General features: G+C 38.0%; 1 protein-coding gene across 1 annotated transcript in view; it reads right to left on the minus strand.

Annotated features, from left to right (window-relative positions):
• Nucleotides 1-7,954: 7,954 nt before the first annotated feature.
• The window catches only part of EMC2 (ER membrane protein complex subunit 2), a 34,352-nt gene continuing 21,371 nt past the window's right edge, over nt 7,955-20,935 (minus strand). Inside the window, exons 6-11 of the mRNA XM_030508115.1 lie at nt 19,236-19,321; nt 19,006-19,065; nt 17,325-17,406; nt 16,102-16,212; nt 14,551-14,655; nt 7,955-8,545 (exon numbers count right to left, since the gene is read on the minus strand). Coding sequence (XP_030363975.1) covers nt 8,459-8,545; nt 14,551-14,655; nt 16,102-16,212; nt 17,325-17,406; nt 19,006-19,065; nt 19,236-19,321 — 531 coding nt within the window. The 3' untranslated portion in view covers nt 7,955-8,458. The remainder of the gene's footprint in view (nt 8,546-14,550; nt 14,656-16,101; nt 16,213-17,324; nt 17,407-19,005; nt 19,066-19,235; nt 19,322-20,935) is intronic.

A 20,935-nucleotide genomic window follows, 5' to 3' on the forward strand; every position in this document is an offset into this window, starting at 1 on the left:
GCCTGCATTGCCTGCTGTCCTGAGCTGCCTTGAAGCTAAGCAAAACCATCCACATCCACACAACACAAAGTCCTTCAGCAAGCAAAGAAAGGCAGCAAGCGCCGAGAGCAGATTCGTGTTTTCTTTTCCCTGTAAAGTTCCAGATTTGTTAGCTGAAAACAATGCAAGTTACTGTATATTAAATAAAAGGTAAAGTCCATGTCCTGGTTGTGAAAGACTGCAATTAATAGTGTGGTCATTAGGACCCATAAACGCAAGAGGCTTTCCACAGAAAAGTATTTGTTTCACTGGAGCTTTCTCAGGGTTGGGTTTGTTTTAGTGAATTTTAATGAGAGAGAAACCCAACCTATGAAAGCTAATTGGCCAATCTCCTATTGAGTTCTCCCATTTTCCCAAGCATCCATGGGCCAGAGACTGACTCAGCAACATGATGGTTAGGTCACTTGCTGGGAATACGAGAAACTCAAGTTCAAAGTCTCTCTCTCAATCAGGTAGGCAATATAAACATCCATCTCCTACAACCCAGGGAAATGACTCAGCCATTAGGTTACTGGTAATCCAGTGTGGAGTCGGCCTTGTGGCTATGGCTTTTTCAGCAGAGAAAAGGTTTCTCTTTTTTTCTTATATGGAACAAAACCAGAAGTCAAACCTCAATTTTATTGTAAAACAGAATTCTTGAATTCTGGCCAGTCCTCAGTAGTATCACTTCCCATTTAAATAGTCATCTTCATCCGTGGTGTGTGCTCCCCTGCCTTCCCATGTCATGGTGGCATTTAAGTGTTGGTTCCACAGTTTTCCTCAGATCACTGCAGACCTGACAGCTGACAGACATCCTCCTGACACCTTCCATTCCTCTGTTTCACTTACCTGAACTGACCAGAAATAAGTGAGCACAGCCAATACCTAGCAGCCTTCTGGCATGTTTTGTTCACTGCCAAAGAACACACCTGCAGTTCTCACCCACCGCTGAAAAGGGAACAGGACAGAACCATGACCACCCTGGTGTGACCAGATGTCATCCCTCAGTTCTCATGCATGTTACGGTTGGCCACAGCATATGGACAGAAACCCTGCCCCAAAGAACCACCACAAAAGATGTAGCTGGTGGGAGGTGACAGACGAGGGACTGCAGGAATGGATGGAGCGTGAGGAAAAAAACCACATGGCTCCAGAGCCCAGCAGAGCCCAGGCTTTGTTACATCTTCATTCCAAGCAGACCTTTCACCTTACCAACTTCTGCCATTTCCAGCCTCTGCAGCCTTTCTTGCACTCTGTTTAAAACATTGTTCTTAGTGCATTAGTCTGCAGTCACTTTCTTCCTGTGATTTTATGCATAGATGGCCACAATATGAAAAGGCACTTTTCAATTGCTTACAAATACACAGCCAGGGTGATTTAGACAACTATCTATTCTGCTTCCAGTTAGGAGTCTGGAAAATAAAGGACACAAAAGAAAAGAAGTTGGTGCCTAAATTTAAGAACCGAATCCATGTCTAAGCACTTAAGCACTTAAATATGTGGTCTGATGCTCAAAAAAATTTGGCATCAAAAAAGTGCCAGCAAGGCCAAATGGGAGCTGATGACTTGGAGAATTCCATCCCTTATTTTGTTGCCTAAATAGCAATCCAGGAATAGGGCCCAGGAGCTCATTTTAAACAAAATATTTGTATGTATGCTGGCTAGAGCTGGAGGGAATAAATAGGATCATTGATCCCCTCTGAATGGCAAATCGCTGGAATTTTATAAAAGCATTATTCATATTACACAGGAATTCAGACGATTGCATATTAGAGTTGGACAGTGAAAGGACACAGAAAGGTTGCTCTTGTCCTGAGGACAGCTGGTAGGGCTGGGTAAGAGGCCCTACCACCATGGCACAGAAGGCCCATGTGCTCTCAACCTGGAACCCGTTTAAGACACGGCTCCACACACGAACCCCGGCCACCCACCCGCATAACAGGCTCATACCCCTAAAAGCCCACTTTCTGCTATGCAGTTAGGTAGCCAGCCTCAGTGAACCTTCTTCACAGAGGGCTTTTTCTTCAGCAGATTTCACATTAAAAAAAAGGGCCCAAGGAAAACCAGACATAAACCTCTTGCAAGGCTTCTTCATCCAATTCCCTCCCAAAGTGATGGTGTCACATATCCATCTGCTCTCAAAGCTGCTCCCAAATGACCAAGTCTACATCTCTGCTTTACTGAGAGGATGGTTTGTATGTGGAAAAGCCTTGATGTTCCTTGAAACTGCTCAGATAATAGGTGCAGCAGTTTCTTTCATGTGGCTAATCAGGTTCTGCATTACCTGAATATGGGAGCTTCCCAAGACGAGCAAATTATCTGTGTGAGCAAAGGCTCCTTTCTCAGTCTGGGTGGTGCCTCTGCTTAACTAAATCGAAGTTTACTTAAAAGCTTATTAGAGCTTTTGGCTCCATACAGACATCACATTTCTGGGAAGTTTTGCTGAAAAAGCTTGGCATGGCTACAATTACAATATTGTTACAAGTCACTAAATGTTTTTGATATGTTTAAAAGAGAAATTCTGTGTTCATTTTTCTATACAATTTATCTCAACTGCAGTCAGCGAGACCAAGGGATTTATAGGTTTTGCAGAATTTTCACCCTCATTTTGAATCTTCCATATTTCCAGCTCACAATAAAGCCTGCTAATAATGCCCAGACAGCCCCCACAATAATCCTTCAATTCAAAAAAGAGTAAAGGGATAACACCACTGATTACAGAATTAAAAGGATGCAGCAGCCACTGACTTTTAATAGACCCATTAATAATTTTTCATGGTTTTCATTGTTGATTCTAACCTACAACAGAATAAACTGCAGCAGCTGTCCAGGGAAAGAGATCCTGTTCTTCTGGGTGTTTTTCTTATGCTGCTGCCCACATTACGATCTATCCACATTTACACCATTTCCAAAGTCTAAACTGAAACAAATACCCTCAGACGGGCAGTGACAGCTTTGAGTGTCGTAGCTGTATTTAATAGAATAGAAAACACAAACCAACTTGTCAGACACACCACCGTGTCAAGCTCAATTACCTAAATAAACAGAGGTAATGGTTAATTTTACTTGCTGCTCTCCTTGAAACTGCCTCAGTGTGGGTTTTTGCAGTCTCTTCCCAGGAGGATTACATCTGCCTGGTTTAAAGTTTCACTTCCAAACATCATGACCAAAAGCTAAAAGCTTGCTACAGAAAAACTGTATAAATTTAGGAAAAGATCCTCCATTCTTTGAGGAAAATTAGCGTTGATCCTAACAGGAATCTTTAAGCAAGGCCCGTCTGTGGGACAAGTGGTGCTTCCGTTGCTGGTGCAGGTAGGTTGTAACTTGCCATGGTGGAAGCCCATCCAGCATGTTTCCCAAGTGAGCAGTCACTCTAAACATGTCTTCATCCCCTGGTAACCCTGAGGCAGATGCCTACATGATCGCCAAATGGCATGGGGAACCTTAACATCAACATGATGACATTGAAAGCGGGTAAAACACACAGGGATGAGGAGAAAAAAATTTTTTGCACAACAATTGCACGTATTATTTTGTTTTAAACATAGCCTTACACCTTAGTATTTATGAAATGCAAAAGCAGAGCATATTTTGTCATCTTCTACAGGGAAGAGAACTACTGGACCTATGCTGACTCACGTGAGCTGGATAGTGGCTCTTCCTCTCTCCAGCCATTCCTTTGACCTTGGACCAAGGGCCTCCTGTCTGGAAGTGTTTTTCCGAAGTTATTCACTCCATGCCCTTTCACACACACACAAAAAGGCCCGGTGACTGTGAGAACTAAGCTGCAGTCATCATGACATCACGAGTGATCTTTTTATACACTTGCACGTTGTTTTGGCGTGGGTAACGTTCACCCCTTTACATTCTTTGTCAAGCCCCCACAAAGGAGCTACGCAGGCTGCAGATGTTTCACAGGACAGATCTGCTGTCTGACGTCCTTTCAGTCCAAGGTAAAGGTCCATACACCGACCTTTAGGTGTGCACTCAGTACACTGAAGCAAAGAATGTGCAAAACCTTCATGGATCAGGGTGAACCCAACAAACTGATCCATCTGTATCCTCACCTCCACACCTAGCTCCAGCAAAACTGCTAGGGTACCACACTGGCACAGATCTCCTGTGAGATTCCTGCTGTGCAGAGGCCAAGGGGAGAAAAGTAAAATACAGAGCACAGTCCTTCGCAGGGGCAAAATCCTGCAGGCAGATCCATGCCAGCATGCAGCCCTACCAACAGCTGGTGGGAACTCACATCCGCATTGGGTCTCTAGGCACATGTACCCAACTCCCTGCTCTGCAGGCTGTGGACCATGCTGGTCTGGTCTTACGCAGCCCTTTTCAGCTGTGATGGTGCCTGCCCACCACGAAAGCTCACCTCTGGGATCTTAGCACAGATGAACTGCATTTTCTTTGCAGCTTGGCACACAGAGTCCTACTGTGGCATATGGGTTGAATAGGCCTCTGTGCTGCTCCGCAGCCTTTCTTCCATCTAGACAAGCATTAAGGATTGCACTGCTTTATACAGGGGATTTCCTGATCACAGAACAAAATAAACTCACCTATGAAGTGCACTGATAAATGTTTTCCATTTCACACTCAGCAGCTGAAAAACAACTTCCTTTACCAGGGGAGGGTTCTGGGGGGTTGGTTTTTTTGTTTGTTTGGTTTATAGGGTGGTGCTTGGGCTTTTTGGGGTTGTTGTTCAGGGGTTTTTTGTTTGGATGAGGTTAAGAGGAAGTAGATTAATGACCATTTATTTCTGAAAACCAGTCTCTGGGTTGAATCCAACTTCCAGCCAGTGCCTATCAAGAGGATACAGATCTGTAAGGCTGCACAGTCGTTCCAGAGAAGACTAATGACTAATTTCAAGCACTTTATTCTCCAAGTAGACTCGAGTAGCTATAGTTGAACCATAGTTGGTTCTAAAATTCTATTCGTGCACCAAGCAATGCAAGAAACAAGCAGTATCTCGAGACATATTAAGCAGCATCAATTTTCTAGACAAAATCATATTCCAGAACTGTTCTATCACTCCTCTACTCTGACACCAACTTGAGGGAGGGAGGGAAAACCATCCTCTCTCTGCATACTGGGGTACATGCACACTGCATAGCACTGCTACGCTGGAACCTGTATGGCTTAGATTTTAATGGAGTGTTGGTTTTAGAGCTGAATATATGGAAGCTCTTGAGTTACAAGAAGAATTATTATTGCAAACCTGACTACAGCTACAGTTGGTGTTCTTGGAAGATGAGGGTGCAAGTAACAAGAAGCTAACAAATTCGTGCCAGTATGTCAAATTTAATTTGCTTTCCTTTTCCCCTCCCTTCTAAAGCTGGCTGAAATACAAGTTCCACTGTAAATGCAGTAACTAGCAAACATGGATGCCATCACAAATACAGCGCTGCCAAGAGGAAGTCCTCCGTTGACTAATAACAGTTTCCAATAGCAACTGCAAGATATTCTGGGCGCAGGACTGAAGAGATTTAGGGATATATTCTAAACAAGATGTGCTTTTTGCAGCTACAGAATATGAACTGCATAACATTTGGACAAAAGGTTTTTAAGAAGTCACCAGTAACTTGAGAACAAAGCCAGAACCAGAAGGTTTGGTGGCTCTTCAATGACCTTTACTTCAACAGGTAACACTAAGGTCTCCCTATCAAGCCTGTTATCAACTTATGGTTGCAAAAAATAAAGACACAAGTCATTGCTACACAGTTTGGCATTGCAAAGGTCTCAAGTTTTTGCTGTTGACTGAAACAATATGAAAACAAAGCCTTTTATTTTGAAAAGAGGAGACTGCTTGCTTGATACTATTATTTTTGTGTAGTATTTGTCACTGTCAGAGCACAATACAGAGCATAATCAAGTTCATTTGTCAACTACGTAACCCATTCTTTGAAAACCTATTTTTGTTGCAAGACAGCGTCAGTGATACATTACAAAATCAATTACTAGAATCGAAAATTACTTTTATAAAGATCACATTATATCAAAGCTTATCTTCTGTACCTTTTGCTTGCTGAGAGTGCAGGGCATTTCATATAGTTACTTCTCCTGCAGACATAGGATTTTAGTTTTCATTTGAATATGAAAAATACCTTGAATTTCCATTGCTGCGATTCAGAAGTTCTATCAAAGACTGTTCATGTATTTTCGTACAAGTAATTTATTTTACCTTTGAAGTAAATACAGATTTGTCAGAAATATTTGCTAGGTCAATTTTTAAGCTCTACTATGTGGAAATTATGCCAAAATACAAGCAAAAATCAGAATGCTGAATAAGATTTTCAAAAAGATGCTAAGCAGTAGTGAAAAGAAGAAGGTTCTAAGCAGCCAAATGAGGTGAAATTTGTCATCAGATCACTGAAAACAGGAAACAGAACTTCCATACAGAGAAACTGATATGCTATGTGCCCAAGTCTGACATTGTTATGTTAAAAGTTACCTCTGAATAAAACATTATATCCAACAATTTCCAGCATACAGATGCCGGCTGCACAGGGGTACTGCACTGCTGGTTTTTAATACCTTGGAGGTAAAATGTTATGCCCCACTAAGTAATTTCAGTCTACAGTACAGGTTCCCACCGTTCTTAATTTCATAATGCAACCAAATTATATGAAATGTAGGTAAAATAAAAAAAAAGACTAATGAGCATTTACAACTCTAGGTGGCACACTCATACAGTTAAAAGACTGTGAACAGAAATACACAGGCTCACCCAGGATATTTTCTTGGTTTTCCCACCTGAAACATACATAATCTATCTGCAAATACTGTTCTGAGCCCATTTATGAATTAGTATTTAGAAGGATCTGCACTACTGCACCAAGTTAGAACTGGGTGATTTAATAAAATACTACGCAGAATTTGCAGTTTTATATTTCAGCAGTACCAAATTAAGTTAATTTATGATTCCACATACAGTTAATTCTCATGGCATAGCATCCATCCCGTCACGCTATCATACTCCAACCTACTTCATGGATAATGGGAATGAGACCTTAGATGTTTCTTAAAGGCAGTCTCAGGCACAATCAGTTCAGTTACACACGTTTTTAAGCTTTGAACTTACAAAGAAAGTTTTTGTTGCTGCTTTGTTTTTAAGCAGGAGCTCAGCTTTGGTTTATTACATCAACTCCCCATAAAAAGGCCATTTTAACACATAGCCTTTAACCTACCCATCTACATAGAGTAGGCAGTGTAAGAATCAGCTGAGATAGTGGTAACAGTCATGAGTGTGACATCGCAATACTTTATTATTAGAGTTTGTCAAGGGTATGTTGCTGCTGTTATGCAATCTTACTGAGGCCATAATGAACGAAATGATAGCTGTGCAACCGAACTGCCAGAGTGTACACCTGAACAACTTCCAGAGTGATCAGAACTGCAAAATGCATAAATTAATGTTTGACTTATTATCTGAGTAAATAACCAAGTGCCCAAATACAAATACAATACAGATTTACAGTGTGCTAGATGCTTCACGCTAATGGTGCAAAAACACTGTATCCTCAAGTAAGTACAAGGCAGTTGAATAAGCTCTCTCATCCTCCCAGTGTAGTAACAGTTGGTTACTGTGGAAAAGCTAATACACCATAGCTTACACCACAGTGAAAGGGCACCCATGCTGTAGGTACAAAAACTAATACAGATCAGCATGCAGTCCTGCTTTCAGATGGTTTTGAAATTCGTGATGTGGACCACATGTACAACAAAGGAGACATAGAAGGAATAAAAAAAGTGCATATGCAGATACTGATTGGAGAACTATGTGGACAGGGAAGCATTTGCCCACAAAGCCACAGAGAAGAATGTCTTTGGCCTGAAGCCAGTACAAGAGCACCTCAGAAGCTAAGTACACAAATAAGTCTTCTCCATTTCTTCAACACTGGATATCAACTCATTAATAAAACCATTAACATCAACCTTTTTTCTCTAATAAAATGTATTTATAATCACTCCTTGCTGTATGGTAAACATTTACCAGAAAATGTACATCTGAAGCATGCTTTCACTCTTAAATATGCAACTAAGATACACATTTCTAACATTCGCTATTCATCTACATATAGAAATTCGTCATTTCCATTTGCAAGTCCAATAAATCACTGTCATTTTTTTAAATCATTTAACAAGTTTATTTCTACAAATTGTTGCTTAAAAGCAGGTACTATAGATACAAAAATCTGATGTGCAGCACGTGTCATTTCTTTATGTTGTCTAAGTGGATAAGTTACTCATTTCAGTGGGCATTCATCACATTCCTCATAGCAGCAATAAATAGATATTTTACTTTCCATAAAACATTATTTTAGATAGCATGTTAATCAATACAAAATTAGCATTTAACAGCGTTAGAGTAACATAACTCCTAGGTCACTGCAGGCTGATCATGGAATTGGAAAATTTAATATTGAATCTCTGTGCCAACCTATGACTGAGTAATTTGCAGGGTCTCCAACATGTCTTCCACTGCCTTCAAAGAGTATTTAGTTTCTTTCTTACTGCGACCTGCAAACTAAACAACAACAACAAAATATTGTTACTTGTCATATATCAGAAATTCTGTGCACAGATCCTGTGCAAATAACAGTTCGAAACATTAAGTACCAAACATTAACTCTATTTACCACAAACTTAAAAGTACAGCCTATTTATTGTTTCACTCAACCTCAGTATTTTTACAAGTTATATCACCCTTCCTCTAATATGTACTGGAAAATACAACAGAACTCCTTAATTTCACTCATTTGCTCTGAATTTGAATATTCAGCACTAATAAGTATTCCACTTTGAAACTGAACATTTATCTGAAGTGAGATCTTCCTGCTGATTTGTTTGCCTGGTAAACTTGAACATAATTTTTACTTCAGCCTTGATTTTTTAATGTGATCCAAATTACACAATATATACTATATATTCATAATTTAAATAGTAGTAAGACTTGGACCCCTTATTGAAGCTAATTTATTTTCTATTTTTGTTATACGAGACAGTGCTACTTATCAAAATCTCCTATAAAATAATCCAGTCATCACATAATTATATTTTATGGTTCAAAGTAACTGTGAGTAATGATCTTGTATTTGACTGTAACCTACTATTACAGCATTACTATTTCAGAAAGCATTTGAAATAAAGTCTGTCTTGATAACAAAGAAAAACACAGCTTAATAAATACTATTAATGGCTTTAGATTCCCTAAGACACATGCAGCCATGTTTGGGAAAGAAAGAAGTAGAAGGGTAGGAGATGCTGATCACCCCACACTGACCTCAAAAGGGTTTTTCTAACAGTACTGATGATTCCCATCACTCATCAGCCATATCTAACACAGTGATTTATTGACTAGATTGGTCTTCGTGCAAATGAAACTCTCAACCATTTTTAATACACCTGCATTAAAAAGTTTTGCATTTTGGGTTGGGAGGGGTGGTAAAGAAATTACAGAAGCAGTAACTATAACTTGCTGCTAGTAAAACAGCCTATTCTCTACCTAAATGTTAACATCTAAACACTCAATAAATTTTCAATTTAATGTTTTTTAATTCAAATACCACTGGTGTCTCACATAGTTAGTCCTTGATTTATAATGTGTCCCTTCTCTCTTGTAATTAACTTAATTTAGCAAACTCTTCATGACCCGTTAAGAAAGATTAAGTCATCAAACCCAGGTAATATCACACCAGCAACAAGCTGCAAGACCTGTTAACCTGCTTTTGACCCCCAGGCTACAATCTAACATTGGGATTCTCAATCAGCACCGAGTTCTTACAAAAGTAGTTTTGGCACAGTAAATGAAAAGCTATTTCAAATTAAGTCATTAGGAGAATGAAATGTTGGTTTTCTGACAACACTTTATAGTTAAGAGACATACTAAATCCACTGTATTTTTGTATTTCGTATTTCTGGATGATGAACTGATGTGCTGTGTTTTGACTCTAACAGTATGTATAAACCCATTCTTCGGGTTGTGCAGTCTCCACAGTGACCTGCAGCCATCAACGTCAGAGGAAAATCAAATTCTTAAACACTCTCCCATGTAGGAGAAATTAACTTTTGCTTAGATCTGACTCAATACTCTTCTTGTTCGCTCTAAACAAGAATTTTCCCAAGCAGATACTTTCCTTTCAGAAAAACAAGCAAATGACAAAACAGAACTCAAAATCCTCAAATGAAAAATTGTTTCCAATTCAAAGCATTCAGAGATTTCAATACAAAGCACAGAAGCCAGAATATATTGTGGCCAAAAAGCAAGCCTGGCAAGACAGAGAAAGCATGCAGAGGAGAGCTTCACAATCAGAAGAATTTTATTTTACCTCTCTTCAGGGACACTGAAAGCAAAACTGACAGAAGACATTAGTTTAAAAAATGTTACTTGCTAATTTCAAGAGTGCCTGCCTTCATGATACTGACATGTACTTTAAGCTGAACAAACAAAACCAAACTCTGCGTCATAACAAACAGGAGTATACTTGGAAATGTAATCACTTCAAATTTGCCCTGACGAACAATTATTTTGTCTATTCTGCCATTACACAGCAATTTGACTGATTGAGCCGGAATCCATTTCTTAAAATCATGATTTAATTTTCTGTTTCCCAAATGGTTTGTAACAAAATCACTTCTCTCCGACCATAAATAACATGTGGATTGCTAACACAGAAGAATTTAGCAATGTACCCAAGAAGCATGTATCTGGAAAATTACTACGAGTAGGATCACATTAAAGATTTTTGTGAGCATTAATCAAACTCATTTGCCTCTGCTGAAATGCTTCTACCAGAGGACATGCTAAACCAATTACCTAATTGAAGAGCACTAGGTAGCCATATTTTGTTTCGATGCTAAAGTAACTGTGACTCATGTCCTCAGCCAGAACAGAAACACGTTCTTTCACAGGGTCTACACAGAGAAGAATCCGTTTTTCCCAGTGATAAGGCAAAACTGAGCTTATAATAATAATAAAATAATTCTTTGAATAACGAGTACTTCTCTAATGTCTGAAATAAAAGATTAATTTCTTTTCTGTTTTCTTCCCACCCAGTCAATTAAACTTAAGTGGCCCAGAGAATAACGACCTTTCTTTTAGCGCATGTGCCAGCAGCCAGGAATTCCAGCTCCATAAGCAGCCCTCGCTACAAAACCTTTGTGTCTTACTGCAAAAGTTTACATTTCTCCTAGATGAGGCACAGATGAGAAGTACTAATCAGCACTTATTTAACATCCAAATAAGTGTATTAACCAGATGGAGCATCAAATATCTGTACTTTTCAGAAAATTATTTCATTCAACTGTCCTTTAGCACCATGTTTCCTGGTAAACAAACTGCTGCACAGTCTAAGCAACACTAGCAACAGTAAGGCTTTCTCTCTCATACCCAAAGATTGTTTTCTTTAAATTACAATAAATGTAAAAAGTTCCTCTGATTTCATACAGAAATGAACAGCAAAAGCAAAAATCAAGTGCCAAAGCAAACTGCCTGAATGAGAAAATAAATTGAAAGAAGGGGACCAGTGAAAATATTTCAAGTAAATTGCATATAAAATTAAAATGCAACTATAGCCAGTGCTGAATTCGAAAAAATAAAGGCAGTTTTCCAAAATTACTGAGCAAACTGCTGGCAATTCAAGTTTAAATCCAGACTGAAAATGGGGAACGATATCACTGCAAGCCAACTGCTTGCTTGTAACTTTCTGAATTAATAACTTCATATTTTAAGGTCACAAATTCATATCGTTTGTCTAGGCACCCAAGTCAGGATTCTAAATGCATCTTATTCTCTAGAACATGAATACTGGAAAAACTGCATTTAACATTAAGAAGGTCTAACTAATAAAACAAATCAATGCCAAACTCAACAAGCTCTTAAGGCTCTTATTACACTTTAGAAAGTGCTTTGGATAACGCAAGGAAAGTGGGGAGGATTTATAGAGATAATATTAAGTATCTTGCTTAAAACCTGGTTAGACAACCGTCCACTAATGGAGGAATGCTGTAAGGGTTTTGACCGGCACAAGCAACCAAGGCTTCAATCCTTAGGTCTGAGAGATGACAATTATCAACTGCTCAACACACTAAGGGATCAACAAATCAATAATGACTCACAGGGGAAACTGCCTCCTGCTACATCACCAAACACCATTTGCTGTAGCAGCTGGATGCGGCAAGTCTCTGACATACACATTGGAGTGGCCAAACCCTTCTGCTGTCAGCAGGGCTGGGCTGGGGCAGCCCCGTCCAGCTGTAGTCACTAGAGCTTCTTGTGGTACTTCTGAGAAGAGAAAGGGGGTGTTCACACCATTTGTGCACCAAATCCCAGCTTGAGCACTTACATCTTCTGTATAGCTAAATTCCCCCTGTGATTACAGTCAGATACGGTGTTCATCGCTTTATGTCCCAAGCAGCTAAAAAGAGCAGCTGAAGTATGCAACATATCACAAAAGTATGAAGTCACAAAGAAGTTATGACATATGTTTTAAATATATGTTAGTTGTGTTAACATGAGCTGTTCTGGGAAGCATCAACCAAAAATGCTTAATGCAGGATCCAAAAGAGCTTCACAGAAACAGGGGAATTGCACTTTGCAGTAAAAAAAAACCCCAACAAGACCAATCTCCCCAAATCCCCCCACAGCCAGAAGCCTCTCCCCCCCAGTACAAGTCATGTTTTGTTAGAGATATTGTGATGTTAACAGGAAGCCATGTGGAAGGAAAAACAAAGAAAAATAAAAAAAGGCAAGCTTATCTGTCTGTGAGTCAAGTAACTACAAACTGTCATAATTAAACTTTCATTACACTTAGAACCAGGAAATGCCTGTTTCTAGGTCTTAATCTTGGCATGCCACATTCCACAGTCAACACTGGTTCTACGCTTCCATCCTGATCCATCCTTTGAGCTGTTTCCCAGAAGTGCTAGCAAATGTCTACTGCTGGTAGAACTGGAAACTTCAGTAATATTCACTTGCAATATGTGTTCAGAACCACCCTAACAGTTCGTTTTATTGAGATGTAAAGCATGGAATAATAGTTTTCACTCAAAATTCACACACATCTTTTAAAACCTGTTTTGTTCTATCAATGGTGAATCCATTGTCTATTCTGATCTTCAAGGTTTTGGTTTTTGTTTGTCTGTTTGTTTTGTTGTGTTTTTGACTTGAGTCAAAATGGAGTTTTCCATTACAGGAAATGTCAGACATACTGAAGTCAAAAGAAGTCCTGCTTATTTATGGGACATCAGACAAAGTTGGTAATTCATACACATCTTACTGTCATGAGCAGGTAAATTAATGAAAAGCAGGGGATTATTTTAAAGAGAAAACCAGAGAAATAAACTTCAGGCACACAAGTATAAAATGCTTAATTATGTCCCCAGGGATACAATATTCTTCACTATAAAGTACAGTCAGAAGCTACAGGGCCAATCAGGGGAAATGGAAAATACTTCAAAGTTGCAATACATCAAAAACACATCAGCCACAAGAAGCTACACTCTTGGCAATGAACTGAAATACAGCATTAAGAATTAACTGCATTGGCCATAAAAGAAAACCTAATTTAATTCCTTAATAGATGGAGCTGGTCAAAAGGCCATTTGGTAGTATTAACTGTGAAATGGTAGCAGCAAGAGAAAAATTAAATATTGGGTTCTGATACTGAAAGATTACAAAGAAGTGTTACATGTATATAAAGTCTTTGCATTTAATACCAACATTTTTGCTCAGAAAAAGTTATGGGGAGAACACGACAGTACGATGTTGATGTTCAGGATTACCTATACATGAATTTTGACTGGCAGGTCATTAAGAACAGCTGTAAGGGAGTCAAACAGACATACTATGTTGGGATGCATGGACATCAGAACCTATGAGCTAAAATCTGTTTTCATTCATAGTTACAGAAAAAATATAGAGATTTATAATGCAAAAGCAAATATAGTTATTTACCCATAACTGCAAAGAGCTGAAAAGCGTCCCACTGACTTTAGTAAGCTTTGATTGTGGCCTACAAAGTCTACATTTTCACAAATCAACGGGCATTTTTCTATAAAACTATGCAAAACCAACTTCAGTCACAACCATTAAGGTAATTACTAGGAACACCATTGACATGATTTTGAAAAGTCAGAATAAACTGAAGGAAAATAAAATTCTAGAATTTTAATTTGTTTGCTAGTAAATGACCAAGTCACTCTAAGAATTAAGACACACCAAGTTTTATTAAAATACTTAGCTGTAGGACTAAGTCTTGGAGGTCAGCATTGCATTAGTGTACATTCAGTTAATGTTAGTAGAAGAAAAATCTGGTTAAAGCTAATAAGTAAATAATAGTAATTAATAACCATAAAATACCAACCTTATATTCATTAAGGCTTCCAGGAAATCAAAACAGAAGTCAAATGTGAAATATCCAAGCAAATTATGCCGATTTATGCACGTTGTATCTAACCTCTTGAGCAGCAGCTGATAAAAGTGCAGAAAAGAACTACAGGGCACGATAAGAGTAAAAACAATGATGTACTAACCTGGTATGCTCTATTTATTTGGTTGGCTGCCCAGCTGGCATATTTCATATTATCTTTTTTCATTTTTGCACTTGCTTTTGGATTGGAGGCAATATGGCTGGCAGACTAGGAATACAAAAATAAAACCAGTGTAACTATGGAATAGATGTGCATGGAATAAACCGAGAGCATCCAGCACCTTTGCATTCAGAGCCCCACACAGAGCAACAGTGGAAAAAAAAAGGTTAAAAAAACCCCAGTTACTGGTAAAGAGCTTCCAAATGAGAATTATCTTAAACTTTTTAAACAATCATTTGTCCTAATTAAAGCTAAACTAGACTTTGGTTCAGTTCAGTTGTGTGCCAAGCTAGGAACCAAACCTGGACATGATCAGCTAGTCGTATTTGCTTTTCCTAAAGTGAGAGTTATGAATTAGTTTTCCCCATTCAATTTGTTACCAGAGATGTTATAAAATACATCACCTCTGTGTCCAAATTGCCATTAAAACCATGACATTTTTCCCTATGGCATCAGAAAAGCAGGTAAGACTATACATGAACTATGCCCATCTTCACCCTCAAAAAATAAGATTCCTTAACAACCAAATTAATCTCAGACACTTCAATTTATATAAATAAAACCACTCTGCAAGGAATCATTGCTAATCCTTCCCACACCACCTTTCTGAGTGCAAAAGTACCTGAATGCAAAGAATGACAGAACCCTCTTGTTATGCACAAATGAAGAACCTCCAGAGAAGGTTTTAAAAAGGAGCATGGAAGCAAATGGCTACATGAATAATACAGTTCAAACACAAAGAATGTTCCCTTACAGCTATTTCCCTGAAACTACCTGCAGAAATAGGAAAGGAGCAAGACTGTCGGAGAAGCAGCCTCCACAAACTTGGGAATGCATTCTCCAAAGCCATGCCCACATGAATTGAATTTGTGATGTAGTACAAGGTCAGGGACCTAAGATGGGGCATAATTCTCTCTGGTTTTCTGAATTTGATGAAGTACTGACCAGTTTCCTTGGCATATATAGCTGAAAGCCTTTGTGGAGCATTTACCAGGGTTATGGACACTCTTTGGGGGGCTACAAACATTGGGCATGTCTGTCAAGTACAAAAGCAGCAGCCACAGCAAAACCAGATCCTAAAGCCTGGAAACAGCATTACAAGGAAATGAGGAGCCAAAGGGTAGATTAAAAAGGCTGGTTAAAAATTAAAAATAAAAAAACCAGCCATCACACTGTACTGGTACTCTTCAGCAGCTCACCATCCTGTAGAGAGGAGTACGGCTTTAAGTCCTTATTCATGAAGTTACCTTCATGTGCCAATAATTATAATTCTTTGGAAAACACAGGCAAGACTTAAAGGTTAAGAGCACTTCAAGTAAGGAGTACTTACAGGCATAAGATTGTCCTGTCAGTGTTTAAAAACAGCGTTCATAATCTGTTAAACTAACAGAAAAAAAAAAAACCCAAACAAGCCAAAATGATAAAGGATAATATACATGCATAAAAACATGTAACATAAAAATGACAACTTGGAAAATATATAATTGTGGTTACCATGTAAAGTCCAAACAAAGCTCTCATATTTCTGTTGTTAAGCTTCAGTGCTTGCGCGAAATACTTTCTTGATAGCTCGAGGTTTTCAAGCCCCCCTTGAGTGTATTTAACCTGTAAAAATTATAAGCTCCTGAAACTTGCACGTCATCCATACCTCAGGCATTCACTCTTGAAGCAAAGATATTACGAAACTTCACTTCAGGTTTGTTTCACATGGTATTTCAAATCAGGTGAGCCCTACCAAAGGCCAAATACTGGTTTAGGAAAAATCAGAGCTCTTTTCAATATACAAGTTTTTAAATATTTAACTATAGGAGGAAAAAAGGCAGCATTAACTTAATTTATTGCTACAAGAATAAAAAGTTATTATTTTGCACCTATACATACTTACAACCTTATAGTCTCTTATGCAAAGTAACACAAACTTTAAATCTAAAGCTAAATTCTGACTACTATAAATCCATACTAACTAGCATGCATTACACCAGTACATGAAATAACGCAATGCCTTTCATTACCTACTCACTGCAAAACAGTGTACAAAGTTTAGAAGATTACTCCATTGTCTTTTTATTCATTTTTCCTGTTATTAGAGCAACAAAGTGAGGGATAAATGCTAGAAGACATGCATCACAGTCTTCTAAATACCAGAAAGGTATTTAGACTTTCAAGTTTTAATGTTAACCCAATTTTATCCACATTAACAAAATGAAGAGAATCCATTCTAAGCAGGTATCAGTATAATTTAGGGAAAAACAATATACATCTGAAAGACTGCAAATGGCTAAAAACCTTGAGCTAAGACTGCTAAGGGCCCCCTCTCCCCCCAGTGCTCTTTCAGGCAAAATTTCCTATGTGTATTCCAAGATCTGGCTCCACAGTAACAGGCAATATATCATAGCCTCCTAGGCAGCATTGCAGTGGTAAAGTTTAACTTCCCATGCACTTAATTTGAAAAGTGCATAAACACTTCAACAAGAATAGCTCATTTAAAATGAATTTTTATCTTCAATAATTCCTGCTCTTACTCTTATATTTAGCAAGTAAGAAACCACAGTTTTATTAACATGTTAAGTTCTATGAGATGTTAACATTGTCTGTGTACTCTCTTAAATCTCCTGGGGAAAAATTAAATAAACCACTTTTATTCCATTTTCACCACTTCAGTAACATAAAAACAGAATACGCATTCAAACATAATTGATTCTTCTGAAAATACCTACTTCAGCATATTGCTGACAGTATAAGTGGTTGTGTGGATTAGTCATCATAAGCTCCTCTAGGCAGAAAGCTGCCTTTGCATAGCTGAGGAATACAAAAACAAAAGTGACAAAATGAAACAGAGTATACAGTTTTTTGCCTCAGTGTCTTTACAACATAATAAACAAAGCCATACTTTTCCCCCCATTACTTCACATGATTCATAATTAAGGAAAATGTTTTCTTTTTAAATGACGTTTGAAACCTCAAGTTATTATTTCTAAATCATGATGAAAAATACACAAAATTACGGTTAATTTTTTTCTACAAGAAAATTCAGCTGCTTAAGGATTCACAAACTAAGCTACAGACCGCACAATTGAGATCAAGAAAACATATTAAGAACAGTCTGAAAAATCAAACGGTTCAAATCTATATGCTAGTCCGTAGCATGGACTAGTCATACTAGTCCAAACAGGCAGCAACTTACCATTAGAAAAGGCTAATACTTGTTCTTTAAATGAATGGTTTCAGAGAGAATTAAGAAGTCAAGCTCAAAATGTAGATTTATTTAATTACAGAAATCTTAGCTTCATAATCTTCCAAGAGAGTTTCCTGCAGAATTTGCATCTTCTACAGACATGTGATAGCACTGTTGCACAGAGTTTACATGACGGAATTCCACAATTCAGAGACGCAGTGTTTATAGAGAGTGTGGATAGATATTTAATATCGGACTAAAAGCAATTTAGCAATTATGAGACAATACTAAACCATCTGGATATCTAAATTCTAGATTATTCTTTAAGTCAGCATTTGAAAGAGTTTAATAACTATTTTCTTTGAGAATGGGGTGGAAGAAGAGGTGATGGGGGAAAACTTTTTTGTCACAGTGAGAATGACTATTTCTTCCTTGAGAATCTGATTCTTTTACTACTCTCTGGAAAGGAAGGAAGGAAACAATGTGATATAATTCAGGCTGGGCTGAAGAACTAAAGGAAGCGGGGAAAAAAGCTACGCCTTTGGGTGGAGATTAGAATTAATGCTGTGATATTAGAAAACTTGCACTAAGGCTTTGAGCTAATCCTCTCACACTGGGATTTCCTCCTGTCACTACATCAGTAAGAAAAAGCTAACAAAAACATTAAATATCCAATAAGCAAGTTACTACAACATGCAGCATTCTTGATTGCATTGGGTTTTGTACCCAGGCGACCTGATGCCTCTAACTCTGGATCCATGTTTTGTTTTGTTAGGGTTTTTTTAAGGTTACTAAAAGTTCTTACAGAGGTAAGCTAACAGAAAATCAGACTATTAGTTGTTATTGATCAACTGACTTTAGAAGGAAAGAATTTAAGACATATAACTAGTAAAAAAATCACTCGAATGAAAAACCATGGGGAAAAAAGGTGCTGTTCCCTGCTACCTTCAAACCACTTCTTTTAAAGCATCAAATTTAAAAAAATGACTGAAACATACAGGTAATTAAATAAACTGTTTCTGTTTTAAAATCAAATGCCTTCTTAAAGCATTTGGTAGTCAAATAAGATTAGTAGTTATTTCCTGTTGATGCTTGTTATATTGGAAATGAGACAGCATACTTTCTAACCCTAGTCCTTCAAAAAAAAAATCACTGAGGTCTTTGACTTACACAGAGAAGGTTTCAATTTAACGGTTTCTATGTGGACTTAGCAAACAACTTACTCATGCTCATTGATGTAAAGTTCTGCAAGTTCATGCCAAGCTTCTTGGTCTCCAACAAATCTGTAAAGAAAAGACATGAGAGGAAAAAAGAAAAAAAAGAAAGAATGTGCAAGGCACTCTGTAAGTGACCAGCAAGGAAGCAAAAGCGTAAATCAAATGCAAATTCCATTTTAATTAAAAAGATTTATTAGAATAGCAAAACACAATCCGTATTCTTGTAAGACACTCACTGTTCCAGATACTCATTTAGCTCTCGGATGGCCTCAAGATTTTTCCCCTGGGCTTTTCGAATGGCAATCTTACGCTTTCTTGCTGCCTATGGGTTGACATTAATAAAGGATTAGGGTCTCATAATTCCCTGGGTTTTTGTAAAGAAAGCAATTTGACTGTGCAAATTATTATCTCAATACCAGTGGAATTCCACTGCAGAGCAACTGCTAGGTTGAAGTTTATAAACATACCCTGTGACATCCCACTGAGAGAGTGAAAACCTCTTCTTACAATCACATTATGTATGCTTTTCTTTGGAAGCACAAACTGTATGCATTATTTCATTCAAATAAACGACTGTCCAGATTCTGATAATTACAAAACAGCAGGGGATGCTAATCTTCAGCCATTCCAAAGACCCCCACCTTGTCATTCACAAGATCCATGACTATAGAGGAGAGATGCGGACTGAGTCTTAGAGAATCCCACAGATGCATCTTGGTTGCCACTGTATGAATATGGCTTTCGGCCATTTTTAAAGATTCTTGTTGATGTGCTGAATGCCATCTTTAATTAATGTTAAATACACACCAATTTCATAAACAAGTCTCTCATCATTCCCAGAGCACAAAATAGGCTCTTCTGTGTGAAGAGAATAGAAAATCGCTATTTCAACGGCAAAACTGAGCAGTACTTTGATATGCAGATGGAAAATGTATTTCAACATAAACAATATAAAAACAAGTTATAAGAAGTAAAATGTATTTAAATTTTGAACTCCATGAAAGTTGTTGCAGACCACCAGGAGAAAAGATACACAGAATTTTAATAGTTGATGATTCTGTACTTCAATCCAAGATTCAAGTTTCTGTCGTATGTTGGTTACAGTTTTCTAAAAGCAGTTTTCAGACCTCTAGGAGTTGTGAATCAAGATACACTTCAGATGTAATTCAAAACAACAGACATCTTCCCAGCACTCTGACAGAGTTTGAAGCAAACAGCACTACACCTCAGCCAGCCTGAAAGTCATCAGATTGGGAATCTGGCAGAATGAAAGTGAAACCAAATTCCAGCATAACAAAGTTGGCCTCAAAGAGTCAACACCATCAGCCTATAACCCCTGTTATAGCCTCCTGGGTGATCACAACTGCTGTAGTCAGACACGAGAAGACAGATGGTCTGGTGTGTGTGATGTGTCTGAGTGTACACACACAGAGAGATGTCATTTCTGCATGAGATAATATTAATGAGGGGGGAAAAAAAATATACTTTTCCAGTAATGAAGTCCCACTGCTCATTCCCCTGCTTGCTCTCATTCATTTCATATCTTATAAAGAGGTTATACAGTTGGGTATCACCTTATGGAAGCCTTGACAGTGCAGGAACAGACAACTCCTCAACAAAACTTTAAACAATTTTAATCTTTGACTTTAACATAGCTCTGGAACTCGTTTCTTCATGATGTACCTTCCTAAGATCACAGTCACATACACCCCAAAAGAGTTCCTATATTTTTACAGTATTTTAAACATAACTGTTCTCTTCCTTAATTTCTTATCCTTTGATCATCACTTGAATAAATTAATTGCTTCCACAAGAAGAGAAGAGCGCAGCATTTAAATAAACTAGTTCAAGCTACCAAAACAACACAGCTAGAAACACTATTAACACCAACTGTAAGTTTATTCTTCCCTTTGAGATCGTCCCCATCACTTCCCTC

This window comes from Strigops habroptila, chromosome 1 (genome assembly GCF_004027225.2).
Source record: "Strigops habroptila isolate Jane chromosome 1, bStrHab1.2.pri, whole genome shotgun sequence".
Lineage (NCBI taxonomy): Eukaryota > Metazoa > Chordata > Aves > Psittaciformes > Psittacidae > Strigops > Strigops habroptila.